The 14,789-nt window shown below is 34.2% G+C and overlaps 1 protein-coding gene across 2 annotated transcripts in view; it reads right to left on the reverse strand.

The window, feature by feature from the left end:
• Window positions 1–14,789, reverse strand: part of COL5A2 (collagen type V alpha 2 chain) — a 189,952-nt gene that overhangs the window by 73,662 nt on the left and 101,501 nt on the right. For both annotated transcript variants that reach the window (XM_033400263.2, XM_004276926.3), the window contains exon 2: window positions 2,671–2,895. In XM_033400263.2, coding sequence (XP_033256154.1) covers window positions 2,671–2,854 — 184 coding nt within the window. In that variant the 5' untranslated portion in view covers window positions 2,855–2,895. The remainder of the gene's footprint in view (window positions 1–2,670; window positions 2,896–14,789) is intronic.

Here is a 14,789-nt window from a genome sequence, read left to right on the forward strand (position 1 = left end):
GAGATGGATGCTAAATGCACATAATTTTATTCTTTCTTTTTCAATTTTTTAAGAATATAGCTGTAGATTTTTCATTATATTTAAAAAAATGTTTCATAATGTTTTCAAGAACATTTGTATTGTTTGGTATGTTAGTCTTTCTGATGTTTGAGAAGATTCATATATTGGCTCTACTATTTAACATTATTCTTTTATATTACTCATATCTTTATTTAGACAGTTTCTGTTAGCTCTATTAAAATGAGCAGTGATAAAAATTACAGTGCTTCCTATTTGTTCTCTGACCCCCACACTTTCTTCCAGCACGCAATTTAAGACAGAAAATGCCCTAGTATTTATCTCTGTGGTGTTAAATGTGCTACTATACTTCTTCTATATGATTTGTCAGCTTTGAATGATATTCTTTGACTTCTGCCTCTTAAAGGTGAGGAATTAGCAAACTCAACTCTACTTTGCCCCTTTTTGTCTTCTCTCATTATTTATAATTAGTTGTATTGTCAGATTCAATAACATTTACATTCCCATCGGTCACCCTAAACTGCACTTTTGTTTTAGTCTCTTTCTAGAGTTAAATATATCAATGCTCATGTCAGTTCTTTGACAATTTCACCAATTAACTCTTGGTTGTCTTGGGTTTGTCCCATAGTTAGTTTCCCTAAGAAATTTATGGAAAGATTCCCAGAGTTCCTGTGTGTTTTACTGTTTTTTCCATAACTTTTATACTTGAAGGAGAGAATGGATTTATCTTTAAACTTTGGTTCCACATATTGTTTTCCTTGAGAAACATGTAGATATTGTTCCACTTTCTTCTGGTATTGAATATTATTACTATGGAGAAATCTGTGACTAATCTGAATAGTTTTTCATTTTAGAATTTATCCATTCTTTTTCACTGATTTTCCAAAAGACTCTTTTTCTTTAAAGTTTAATAACTTTACTAAGATATGTCTCTATGCTGACTCTTCTGGGTCAATTTTTTTAGCCACTTGGTTTCCTTTTTCAATATCAAAAATGAAAGTTTAATTTTACTCCAGAAAAGTTTTCTTGGATTATGTCATTATTTGTTCTGCTCTATTGCATTTATTTTTTCTTTGGGATTCTTCTTTAGGGCTATCCTTTACATATCTTCTATATTATTTTCTTTCAAATCCTTTTCCCTATTTTCATTTTTTATTTTTACTTTTCTCATTTCTATTTTCTACATCCCTTATTGTATTTTCTGCAGTATCAATTCTCCTTGTGCACCTTCCTATTTCATCTTCATTTCCCTATGATGATTTGGTTATCCTTCTACTTATTTACTCATTATTTCTTCTTTTTGTATTTCTAATTTATGACATTCTTTCTTTCAATTACTTCATTAAGTTTTATTTAGTTTATGGTTAAATGGTTGGTCAGAATTTTTATCTGTTCTGTGATAGTATATTTACTAGTGTGTTCTTTATTTCATAAATTTCATTAAACTGCCCTACCTTTTTCCTTATAGTATCTTTGTATCAATGCTGTTGTCATCTCTCTTTTTTTTTCATTATTCATCTTGGAATAAATTGGGCTTCCGTAAACCACCTATTTGTAGGAAGTTGTGTATTTTGCTCTGTTTTTTGATATTTGCCACCATTGTCCCAACATACTACTTGCTTATTCCCACAGGTTTAATTTTGCTTTACTCCTGGGGATTCTGTGCAGATTGTATCTACTTCAGGTAGCCCTTTGGTGTCTTGTTTTTAATTCTTCCCATTATATCTTCTGTATTACCTGGCTAAAAATTAAGTTTGGGTATTTATTCCAGGCAAATTGTCACTGTTGAAAGATACCCAAGAGGATAATTGGTAAATTACTGTGTAATGTTTCCATGAAAATACTTTTGAATACTTCATCATATTTGTTGTTATTTGCAGTGAAATTTGGGGGAAAAAATAAAGCCTTGGCACTGTCTTGACAAGGATGCATGCAAGTCTCCATTCATGACTGCTAAAACAAATAACCTAAAAGTTTAATATTAATCTTACCTGGTTCACTAAAACACATAAATATGAACTTGTTTCTCTTATATGGAAGTTTTTCTAACATGTTACTCAAATACACAGGCTATGTTAAACATAGACACTTTTCTCCAAAAAAGAAGTTTTAAAAACCAGTAATTTATATCATTGTTTTCTCAAGGAAATCCATTTCATTCTCGTCTTTCTTAGCCAACATTAAAAGCATTCTGCATTTCTGAGCCACTGTAATAGAGGGTGCTGTGGCAATAAATTACATTAGAAATTATTATTCCATTACCAAGGTCAAAGCTGGCACCAGGGAAGAGAAATGTGTTTCTAGATCTCCTCTTAGATATTAATGGACTTCACAGAAAAGCAACAAATATCTTGGAGGCGCCCAGCATGGATAGGGTAACAAATGACCATCTTAAGTACTACAAGGAATTCTCAAATTAGACATAACCACTTAAAATGCAGCCAAAAAAATTCCCTGGTTTTTAAGAAGACAAGAAATAACTTTATTTTCATTACTGTTAGATAAAGTGAGTGAGAGAAATTATTAACCCCAAAGACCACTGAATAGTGGCTTAATTGTTTTCTTGGGTTGCTGAATTCTGAGAGCAAAAAACACTGTTACTATAAAGATGAATCATTGGACCAGTTCTCAGTTGGCCCTAAGTATTCTTACCAAAATTGGTATTGCTACTTCCAGTTGTATGTGGACAGACAGGACAGCACTCCCCAGGGGGAGTTACGGGGTCAGCACATTCAAGCACATCCTGGCACTGTATCTTGTCACAAAGAATGGCGCCATTGTCACAGACACAGATCTGGCAAGGGGCAGGTTTCCAAATGTCCCTGTTTAAGTACATCTGACCATTCTGAGTGCAGGCTATTTCTTCACCATATCCTTCTAAAATAAGAAGAAAAAAAGGAGGTTAGTAATCTTCTGAAATTTTGGAATCTGGGAAATATTTAAGAAGGTGAGTCATCTTGTGGGTTCTTAAAAACTCTGGGCTAAGCAATAACTTCCTAAGGAGGCAAAACACAGATGAACTTACTTCATTAGTATTTAAAGACAAAGCATGTAATTCACAATTAAATTATTATGATACTTATATTCTAGCATGATGGGGGGGAAAAGTGATCCGAAGTTAAGTATACTAAGTCAGAGAGGCTTCCCAAGGTCATTTTTGAAGATACAAATAACCAAACGTGGTAAGATCATGTCAGAAGGATCAAAATAAACCATTTGAAAAGCAGGAAAAGAACAGTTCCAAAGAGAATACAAAATTTCAGCGTCTGGTGAACCCTATGTGACTTTAAACTGACCAGAAATTTTCCATTAGTAAATCCCACAACAACAGAAGACAATATATATTCTCATACCATGAAGAAAAACTTAAATTCATTTTAAACATTAAGGTAAAAAAGAATAATGGTGACCCATTTCATGGAATAGATTTCCACTAAACATACGAAACTAAAGGTGCTTCCTAAACTGTAGTGGAAATGCAAAGCTTATACAGGTAATGCATTCATTATCTTTGCATCAAAATTAATTAAGGAAAAAAAATTAATTAAGGAAAGTCACAACCAAAACAGTATGGTAAGCTATAACCTAATATCTGCCAAATACTTTTCTTATATTTAGATAAAAATTTAATGCAGATTTGGAAAACATACACACAGTTATACACATCGCAGTTCTCTTATACATTTACTATAAAATAAATACATATATTACATCTTTAACTTTGTGATTCTTAAGAAACAAAACTATAGTATTTTAAAACATAATGTGGATCATATAATCCTTGCTTAATTCCTTCAGGAGCTTTCCAACTACTTAAATTCAAAGCTCCTTTTTCAAGCCCAAAGGCCCTCCCTCCCAGTCCTTGTACAACTTGACCCCTTTGCCTAGCACTACCTTTCCATCCCTCAACTCAGACTCTGATAGCTCACTATCATGGTTTGCTTAATTGTCACCTGCCCCCCACAATTCTTCTCTGACTACCCTATAAAAGTAGACTTCCTTCACCGAATTGAAATGCTTCACAGAACTCCTTAAAGAACCCATTCACCCATCCATCCAGTGATTCATTCATTTTGTACTATATGCAACGTAATTAAATATTTACTAAAATGGAATGGCTAGGCAAAAATCACTGCCTTCATAAGATTTATCACAATTAGTATTCATTTTTTTTCCTTGTTTATTTTCTTATTTCCACCACTTGACAGTAAATTTTATGAAGGTAAGAACTAGTGTGTCTTGTTCGTCATGGTATTTCTAAACCTTGACATCATACCTTGCATAGAGCCAACATCCAACAAATACTTGTTCAATGGGTGGATATGAACGAATGAATGAATCTAAATTATGGTTCACTAATTTAACTGCACCAGCACTAACTTTGCACTTTACAAAAATAAAACTAAAAATTTAAAAATGCATTTACAATTAGTTTTTGAAATATATTTAGTTATATTTATATATTTATCACAATAAATATAGTCAAATGCTAATATAGAACTACGGATGAAAATGATTTCAGTTTAAAGACATTAGTCCAAATATCCATCTTCTTAACTTCAGAAAGTTTTTCTTGGATAGCATTCTTCTCACTGCTCTATGGAATACTTTGCCTCACATATTTAGTCTTTCATCACATATTTGGTAAATGGAAAATTGTTTTCAGAGCATGACACCACATCCTGGCTTCTGTGTTATTCATAAGAAGAGCACGAAGTTTCTAATCTGTTTCATTTTCATCAAAAGATATTTATCACATAATATATAGCTACTCAATAAAACAATATTGGCTCTGTCTATCCAGCGTTACTATAGGCATTTTAAACTAAGGAGAAAATAAGTATCCTGCTTTAATATGCTTTCATGCAGAACTATTTTGGAAAACATAAGAAATTTGTACATCAAATAAGCAGTGTTACTTTTAGAAGAAAAATCACTTTGAAACAATGTAGTTCCATGGTGAATGTTTTCACAAAACACAACCTATATAGAAATGGACTTACACCCATAGTCCATCGAACTACTCCATTAAGTAAAAAAAGAACAACTTTGTTCATTAAATTTTTTGATTGAGAAAGAAATATCCAATCACAAGCACTGAATACCATTGACTGAAAATGAGATACACCACAAGTTCTGTTAGCTTGCTTCTCCCTTCCCCCACCCTGGGAGGTAAAAGTGTTCACACGTATCTACTGAGGGTTAAGTGGGTATGTGCCTAGGACTGCATGTGCAAAATATTGGAAGTATATTTATTCCGTTCTCAAAAATATATACTATCATTGTGAAGTAGATCTCAATTTCACTGATGAAACAATTATATATGGGGAAGTAGTGAATGTGAAAAACAAAAAACGAGATGACATACAATGATGTTGTTGATTAAACATCATTAAAATATGTGAGAGACTCTTCAGGGGTGAGTTATCCTGTTCTCTGTGGCTCATTCATGGTTGGAATAAAAAGACACATTCTCTCAGTCTGTGTTAACTCACAGAAGGTCAGTTTCTTCCTGAAAGTTTAAGACAGCATGACCTCAATCCAACGGGCACTATATTACTTGCTTTAAATGACAGTGTTAAAAGTTAGTTTTATACTCTGAGTCATCACTGGTCCTTTTCTCCCTGAGAATTTATAATTAAATTTAATATGATGTGGAAAGTTAGTTGGAGTGCTTTTAAATGGCAAGGAGATGAAAAACCACATTCGCTGCTAAAACCTGCCCTCTCTTCCCCGGCACAGAATCCATGCACATCACAGAGGGCACAAAAACTCAGTGAACTCTGATTTTTCATGTCTGAATGAAAGACATGTAAAAAGAAACACTGGGTAGAAAATACAGGGTGTCTTGTAGTTCTCAAGTTTGTACGTGGTAGTTGTGTACCTTATGATTAGGTTGCCCCTTCTGTTTTCTACATAGATGTTTATTTAAATGAAAAAGAAAAGTAAAATAGGAAGCAAAATTGCAGCCAATTTACAGTAAAGTAGTCATGACATAATTATTTTATGAATGACAATATTATTAAAAAATAACTAAGTAAGAATTCTCATATGACATTCTGAGAGGGTCAATACCACCCTCCTGATTCCTCTATAGAAATCATAAAATAATGCAAGCTGACATTAACCTTAATTGAAGGTCCAGAAGTTTAAAAATTATTTCTTATAAAATCTGAAAAAGAATTCCAAAATCAAAATACTTTGAAACTTGTATTTTTTCTATGTATGTTTCTTTAATTTTCCTAAAATTGAGGAAGCCTATAGATATCTGATTGTATTGCCATTATTTTGTAATCTTCCATGGTGTTGTAACTTCCAAAAATTTTATCTTCCAAGCTACATGATTCTTTCACCCTTATCAAATGTTCCAACAAATTAAACCAATCCATTGCAAAGTCATTACCACAAACATCTTGGCACTAATCTCTTAGAGAAAAGAGATGTATTTTATCTGACCACGTTTTGTTTGAGAGTAACTCAATGTCCTGTGTTTCTCATATATCCTCAGAGATTTGTCTTCTCACAAAGATTAGGTGCTTTTAAATTTATTTGTAAGAATTCAGTTCTCAATCACTAGATGGCAGAACAAATCCACCATCTTATTATAATAGATAATTAGAAACTCAGACATCAGAACTGCTGCTGCTTGACAACTATGGCCCACACCCTAGGGCTACATTCCTTCATATAATTATACTTGTGCAAAAAAGTCTGTATAGAAATGGCCTTATTGAAACCTTTGACTATCCAAGAGAGATGTGATTCTATTTTTAATATTAAATTATTGGGGTCTACCTAAAAATTTTGAAAAAGATATGAAATAAATGCTCCTAAGCCCATGCTGGACATTCTGTAGACATTAACTAAAGATCTTCCTTGTAGAAATAATGTGCTCGCATATCACAGAAATTTTAAATCTCTTATTCAAACAAGTGTTTGTTCAGACCATTTTCTCTCACTGGACTGTGAGCTCCTTGGGAGCCAGACATGTGTTCATCTCAGTAACCTTCACATCCAATGTCATATAATTAGTCTTTGATAAACATATTTGCTGTGTGGGTGAATGAGTGAGTGAATGAAGGAAGAAAGGACTAGTTCATCGACGTGCTTATTAAAAAGATAGCACATGAAGCTCTCATTCCTCCTTCCCTAAACTTCCCAAAGAGGATGTGCACTGAGGACCCCTATTTTGAATGATAGGGAAATGGGTCACTTGATTGTTCTTGTTAAGTATGCCCCTGACATCTAGACTTCTGTGTGGCCAGAAAGGAAGAAAACTGTGTCCGTCATAGCCGCTCACATTTTGAAAAAATTTTCAAAAAGCTATAGCAGCCCTTCAGCCTTCCTGGCCCAGTTGGTCTAGGTCCCTTTGCTGGTTATGAAGGTCTTGGTTAACATAATTTAAAATTTCTCTAATTGTAAAAGTTTTTGAAGGGTTAGAATCATGGCATAGTCAGCTGGTGTCCTCATGAAGTGGGCAGAGAACGCTTTATGGGACAAGAGAAGCAGCAGCAGAGCAGCTCCACTGGTCCCTCTGGACCAGAGCACAGATGCTGCCTTTACCAATGCACAGCACAGCCCCAGCTGCTGGACTCAGTTCCAGAGAATGTTCCAAGGAAATCCCTCCCTTCCTTCTGCGCTCAGGCACTGTTTATCCACACAACGGAGAGATGATGAAGGGTATTCAGCTCTTCCTTTAGAGCCTTCTGACTCAATGCCAACAATTCCACATTGATCATTTCTTTTTCCTTATTTGATCCCCAACATTTAAAAAATAAGATACATATGAAGCCACCAGGGATAGCTGAGGGGGATCTGTTACATACTTTGACAAATTTTTTCCACTGCAGCCTCAAGGTCTGTGAGAGAGAGGGTGGGTGAGTATGGAGCAGGCCTGTGAAGTTTTGCATCTTTTGTTTCTTCAATCCACTTACACACTTTCACTTTCCAATGAGCCCTCTGAATTTAAATCCCTTTTTAGGATGGTTACTCAAACTATTACTTTTTTTGTGCCCTTCTCTATTTTTTTGTACCAATTGAACAAAAGTAGCCATTTGATGATTATTTGAGCTGAGTTAAATTTCTGTTCCACTAGGACAATCATATTTAATATTCTAAAGCAATATAATAACAATTAATTTTGAAAGCTTATCTTGAAATCTGAGAAAGTAAAAAGAAGACAATGTATACATAGTATGTCAGTGAAACATATAAATAATGAGATTAGACAAACTGTACAAAGGTAGTTAGTTTCTTCAATACAGTCATGAAATGTTTCTCAATCTCATATGCAAAGGCTTTCCAGTTAACTAGTAAAACTGCTGTTTTTCCTTTACTTAAAATGGAAAAAATAAAAAGGAAAATCTTTTATATTAGGTATTACTTAAGTTTCTTTCCATGTATCATTGGGAAATCCAAATGATTGCGGCCAAATGTGAAACTAAAATTACACACAGTGCACATGCAATGCTCATCTACAGTTTTGTCTGGAAAACCAACTTTCAGTCTGTTAATGCATTTGACATAGTTTTTTTTTCTCCAACCGAAGGCTCAAACTATTGACTAGCTGTAAAAACACCACACAGAGAATTGAGCCTGCCTTATATTGAAAACACTAGAAATTTTAGTAGTAATATCTATAGCAAACCCTAGTTCTATTCTCAAATATTGATCCTAAATGAATAATTAAGTACAATTTGTGCTATGCCAAATGTATGAAATGCCTGCCTAAATGCATGAAAGGTTTCGAACTGTTTTGAATAAAGTCTGTCTGCTTAATCTCTCTCCAGCAATGACATTGCTTGAAATAAAGAAGAGAACCAAAAATCTGCCTAGCTATTTCTCTCTTCAAATGGGTAGTATCATGACTTTTATGTAGTCTGGAGATAAATTAAGTAACAAATTCTGAGCAACATGTAGTACCCACATTTCAGATTTCCTTCATCTCCTTCAAGTCTTAGCTCAAATGTCACCTTCTCCATGAAGCCTACTCTGACCACCTTACAAAAAATTGAAAATTACCACACACATACCCATGTCACCCTCCATCTACCAATTCCTGCTTTTTTTTCTTTTAATGTGGTATTTAGCACTTTTGAACCTACTATATTATTGTATTTGTGTCTATTTTGTGTCTCTTCATGATAGATTTATAGCTTTATAAGGACAGATACAACTTGTTCTGGCTTGTCCATTGATATATCCTGATATTCTAGAATAGTAGTCAGGATCATAGTAGATGCTCATTAAAAATTTGTTGAATTAATTTGTTAATTGAATTGAATATTAGTTGTTTGTGTTAGCAGCTTTAGATGGTGGAGTTGTTTTGTAATTATAGAGTTATTATGTAACTAAAAAGAGTTATTGTTATATTATAAGAGAGTATTTACAGAACTAAACTAGGGATATTTCATTATCCTATGTTTGGACAAGAAAAATACAAAAAATGGAATCCAAGATTTTGACCTGTAATGCCAAAAGCCACGATTTTGACCTGTATTTAAAGTAAATAACTGTAAATACAGTTATTTAGAATAACTGTAAAGTTATTAAGGGTAATAACTTCTCAGTGCTTCTGAGAAGTTATTACCCTTAATAAGTAAATGAATGGAGATCAAATTAAAACACCCTTATGTAGAGGAAAAGAAGATATCTATAAAGGAAAGGAACACACATTATTTTCTTAAAACATTTCTTTCTTAAAACATGTTTTAAGAAAGAAGATTTAGAGTTTTCAAAAGACTTTTCATTATTTGTTCAATCCCAGATAGCTATGGAACATTTTTTTTGTGCTAACACATTGGGTTATCTGGTGTTGAGATCAGAGGAGAAGAATGTAGAACATTTGCTAAGTTGTAGAGGGTAAGATTTAGGTTGAACAAAAAGACATTAACTAGGTTGTTTACTTTAGTAAAGGATATGTGCCTCAGTTTCTCTACTCATTAATGTATAGGAAAAGATGAAATATGAGCCTTCACTTTTGGGTGGGATGAAATATACTAGGAGATGACAAATAAAGTTGCCTTAAACTGCTGCTGAAAGTTAATCCAAATAAATTAGTCAATCTGGAAAAAGGAATGGAGGCATTATTTAATCCATTTAACCAGTATTTATTTATCCAGAAAGTTTTAGTGAATACTTGTCTAGTACAAGAACACAGTTTAGGTGGTGGAATGAGACATTTGGAGTCCAGCTTCCTTGCCAAAAACAATCAAAATATACAGAAGTTGCAAAAGGTAATGCAACTTTCTTATAGGAGAAAAAATAAGTTTGTACACATGTATATTTCAAGAATTCATTTTGGAAAATCTGCATACACGTTGAAATTTTTATAAACTTAATTCTATTTTCTTATTAACCTACATGAGTCCCAGCCCCTTTTGAATTATTGGTTCTTATCCTGGAAATCTTCCTCTGTGTTTTGAGAGGTTTTTGCCTAATGCTATTTATTTTAATTAACTAAAACTAAATTCTCAGGAACATCAACCTGAGGGCTTTCTAGAATCCCAAACAAAAACAATCTTCAATCATTTGGGAAAAAAAAAAAGTTATGTTTATAAAAGCAGGCTGCAAATAAGCTAGGAGTGAAAGGAATGCAGAATTCCAAAAGGCATTAATTGAAGAGTAGATTGGTCACATACTGACTGTCCTTCAATGTCCTCTTTGGTAAGAAAATGGACTTTGAACCCTAGGATAGTCTGAATGCAGTGAGAGAGCGGAAAGCCACAATTCACACCATCTCAGCAGCCCCCATGGTGCAGCTGCTCCGCTGTGCGTTTTTCAGGCTTCCTTGGATGTTTTAGTCTTCCAATAGCTTCGGCATTAAGAATAGTTTCAAATTATAAAGTAAATGCGCTTACTCTTGAAACAAACATCAAAGTAACATAACGTATGCATTTTGATAATATAGTTTATTTACTTAACAAATATTTATTATCCATCTGTTACTTTGCCAAGCAAAGGTCAAGTTACGAATTCCTCCCCATCCTCAAGAAGCTCACAGAACAGTTAGGGAACCATTCCAGCAATAGACTAGAAGGACACAGTTCTTTAAGTATAAAACTAGAGGCAAACCCAAGTTGTGGGAATATTTAAGAGAGGCACTTCACCGAGGCTAGAGGTCAGAGAAGTCAAAAGGGTTTTCTGTAATGTCTTTCTTTCCTCTCTTTAACAATTTTTTAGTTTTTTTTTTAAGTGCTAAAACTAATATCCAAAATGATTTCTTCCAAAAATTCACTTCCAGGCTGTATAATATTATCACTCCTAGTTCATTGCTGGTAACAAGCAACGAACACTTTCTTTCTACCAACTAGCTGGGATGGATCTGAAGGAGCACAGGCACTTCCTCTCACTCATTACTTCCTGTTTTCATCTCTTTGGCATCTATTCTCTTGTCTGAGGGTAAAACAACAGCACTCTTGTTTCTAAACCTCCTGATGCCTACATAGGTGGGTGTCTTAGAGGGGAGCAGGGATGTGGCTCTTCGGTGCTTGGAGCTGCCTGACAGTGCAGAAACCCGGGACAGTGGCACACAGCAACACAGGAGGAATCAGTTGCCACCGATGACTAAGTCTGGCAACACTGTGATGAGCTATAAATGCATTTTTCCAGGTCCAATTCTACAGCCATTTGGAAATTCAGCAAAGCCAAATTAAAATACCATTCCTCCAATTTAGATACAGAATTCTGGATTATGCTGCCTTGAAATTTTAGGAAGTCAAAAATTGTTGTATTGTGTAACATTTAGCTTGAAAGACAATGAGTTTCAACCATGGGTGCCAGTTTATAATTTAGAAAACAGTGAGAAATAAGGTATCAAATATCTGTGCTAGAGGTTCACTTATTTTATACTCAGCAAATCTATTCATATCCACTTTCATAGATTACATAAGCATTTATCAAGAGTCTGTGACCATATCCCATGCCAGAGAGATACAAAAGTAAAAGACATATAAGCTACTCCAGAAGAGCTTTTAGTTGAAAAAATAAGAAGGAAGTTTATAAAATCATGCTTTTATAAACTTTTACTAAATATTTACTAAGGACTTTTATAAATATTTACTAAGGACTATCTAGATATAAATTATCTTCTATCCAGCTATTTCTCCAATGACCACAATTAGTCAAGGAAGCACATTGTTTATGTAAGACACTAGGTTCAAGGAATTATGGGTAAGAAATCTAAAGAGCTGAGATCACGATGAGGTGAAATTATCTGAGGAGGGGTGAACAGAAGTGGGGTCTAAAGTAGGTCTTGAAAAATGCAAGGTATTTGAGATGGTGGAGGTAAGGAAGACTCTGCCTGGGATGGGAGCAGGAACCACCTAAAAGAGGCATGGAGAGGAGGGCAAACGTCATAACAGGAGGGAACGGTGCCGTACACAGAAAATTCTTGCTATGAATTCTTGCTATGAGTGACACTTCTTCCTCTAGGAAGGTTTTCATGACTTAACCCTTTCCCACATGTAATTTTGTCACTATCTTCTTTGTGCTCTGGTCTCATCTTGTCCATACACCTGGCAAAATACCTGCAACAGTCTATCTATTGTTTTTTTACATGTAAACTCTATCAGGCTGTACGTTTCTTGAGGGTGAACACTCTTCATTTCTCTCTGTATTGTGAATGTAGAACAGTGCCTGACACATAGTACATGTCCAGTAAATGCTTATTGAATAAATGGATAAGTGAATAAATAGGAGAATGTATAAGTAGCTTTCAGGAATATTAATCTAACAACAGAATTTAAGGTGAATTGGAAGCAAATGAGACTAAAGGCCATTAGTTTAAAATGTTATACTGTAGTTAGGAGAAATAGTTGTTCTGGGAATGAAGAGGGGTAAATCCATAAGACACCAGATAGAAAATATGTAGAGTTTGATTAACTATGGATGGGATAAGGCATTGGAAAAATTAAAAAATAACTTTCGAGGTTCAGGATAGAATGGAGGAAGTAACATTTATTGGATACAGTTGTGGGTGGAATTGTGTCCCCGCAAAAGATATGTTGACCTTTTTTGGAAATAAGTCCTTAGAAGATGTAATTACTTAAGATGAGGTTGGACTAGAATGGGGTTGGTCCTTAATCCAATATGACTGGTATCCTTATAAGAAGAGGAGAAGAGAACACACAGAGAAACACAGACACATGTGATAGAGGCAGAAATTAAAGTGCTGCAGCTACAAACCAGGGAAAATCAAGGACTGCAGGCAACCACCAGAACCCAGGAAGAGACAAGGAAAGATTATCCCTCTACAGATTTCTGAGAGATCATGGACCTGCCAACACCTTGATTTTGGACTTGTAGCCTCCAGAACTGTGACACATTACATTTCTGTTTTATTAAGCCACCCAGCGTGCTATACAGCAGTCCTAGAAAACTAATAACAGATATCTGCAGGATAGGAGGATGGTCTGGACATTGAATGAAATTCAAGTTTTGGAAAGATAAATAAATTTGATTGGAAAAAATTGTAAACCCTATTTAAGGCATATTGGGATGAATACTAAGGAAGAACAACCCAGTATAAATATTAACAGCTACTATTTATTGCGTTGTAAGAGCTATGCTAAATTCCTATGTACATTTTATATTTAATCCTTAAACCACCCTGGTAGAGGCTTGGAGTCAATCAGGATCACAAAGTTAGAGAGTAGCAGAGCCAATATCTGAACAAACACGCATTCCTAATAACTATGTTCTAAGTTAGACAATTGGACTGCTACTTTAGAGAGTATTTAAAAGAAAGACAACTTTGAATACATAAGATTTACAATTCACACTCCAATTGTAGATTTTGAATGCGTGAGAGTAATAACCTGACAATCCACATGAAGGATGAAGAACAAGAGGAGTCTGGATTAACTTTAAAGAAAAATTTAAAAGAGTAAAGCATTCTTAGAGATACGAAAAGGGAGAGATCGTTTTTTTTTTTTTAATGAATTTGTTTTCAGAGGGAAGCAAGTGAAACATACTAAGAATATGAACTCTATTCTTTCTTTCTATTCAGCTCCCAACTCTAAATGGTCAATATTTCATTTCCTGACGCTATGCCTGTATAGCCACCAAATGTTAGCATCCTAATATCCTGTGAAATTTCCCCTAGCTTTCCTGCGGCTTCACAGGATATTGATGGGGAAAACTAGCTCCATGACACAAATAAGCTTTCAGGCATTTTGATGAGTATGGATAGTAAATGACTGCATACCAACTGTTATTCAGTTCTTTTTTAGATTGGTTTATAGGGCACAGGAAATGAAATTTTCCCCCAGAAAACTCAGCTTACATTGTATAAATGTGATTCTCCTCATAGCAAACAATATACTTTATTCTATCTACTTTATTTAAACTAAAGAGGTGATGCTGAAAAAGCCACTGGGGAAAAGTCAATGAAATTCAACATTAAAAAATATAATTTAAAAGGAAACCATCAAACACCTGCTTCTTAAATTACATCATATTCAGTTCTTCATTTCTTTTCATTTTTCTGAATTCTGAACTAGACTTTACAAAAGTTAACTGTTTTCCTTTTTATAACATTTAATCTTCTGTTAAGAGCTCTGAAAATAGAAACTTCCTCCAAGAACCAATCTACAACTTCAATTTTTTCCTGTTTAATAATTATCAGTTCATCATAATCTATGTGACTGGCAATAATGATTAGAAATAAAAGTAAATAATGGAATAGATGTGATTGTACATTTTGTTTTATGTTAATAAAAGAGGGAATGTGATCTAACAAAAATGTAAACCTGACCCGTATGCATCCTAAT

The sequence above is a fragment of the Orcinus orca genome, chromosome 7 (assembly GCF_937001465.1).
Source record: "Orcinus orca chromosome 7, mOrcOrc1.1, whole genome shotgun sequence".
NCBI lineage: Eukaryota > Metazoa > Chordata > Mammalia > Artiodactyla > Delphinidae > Orcinus > Orcinus orca.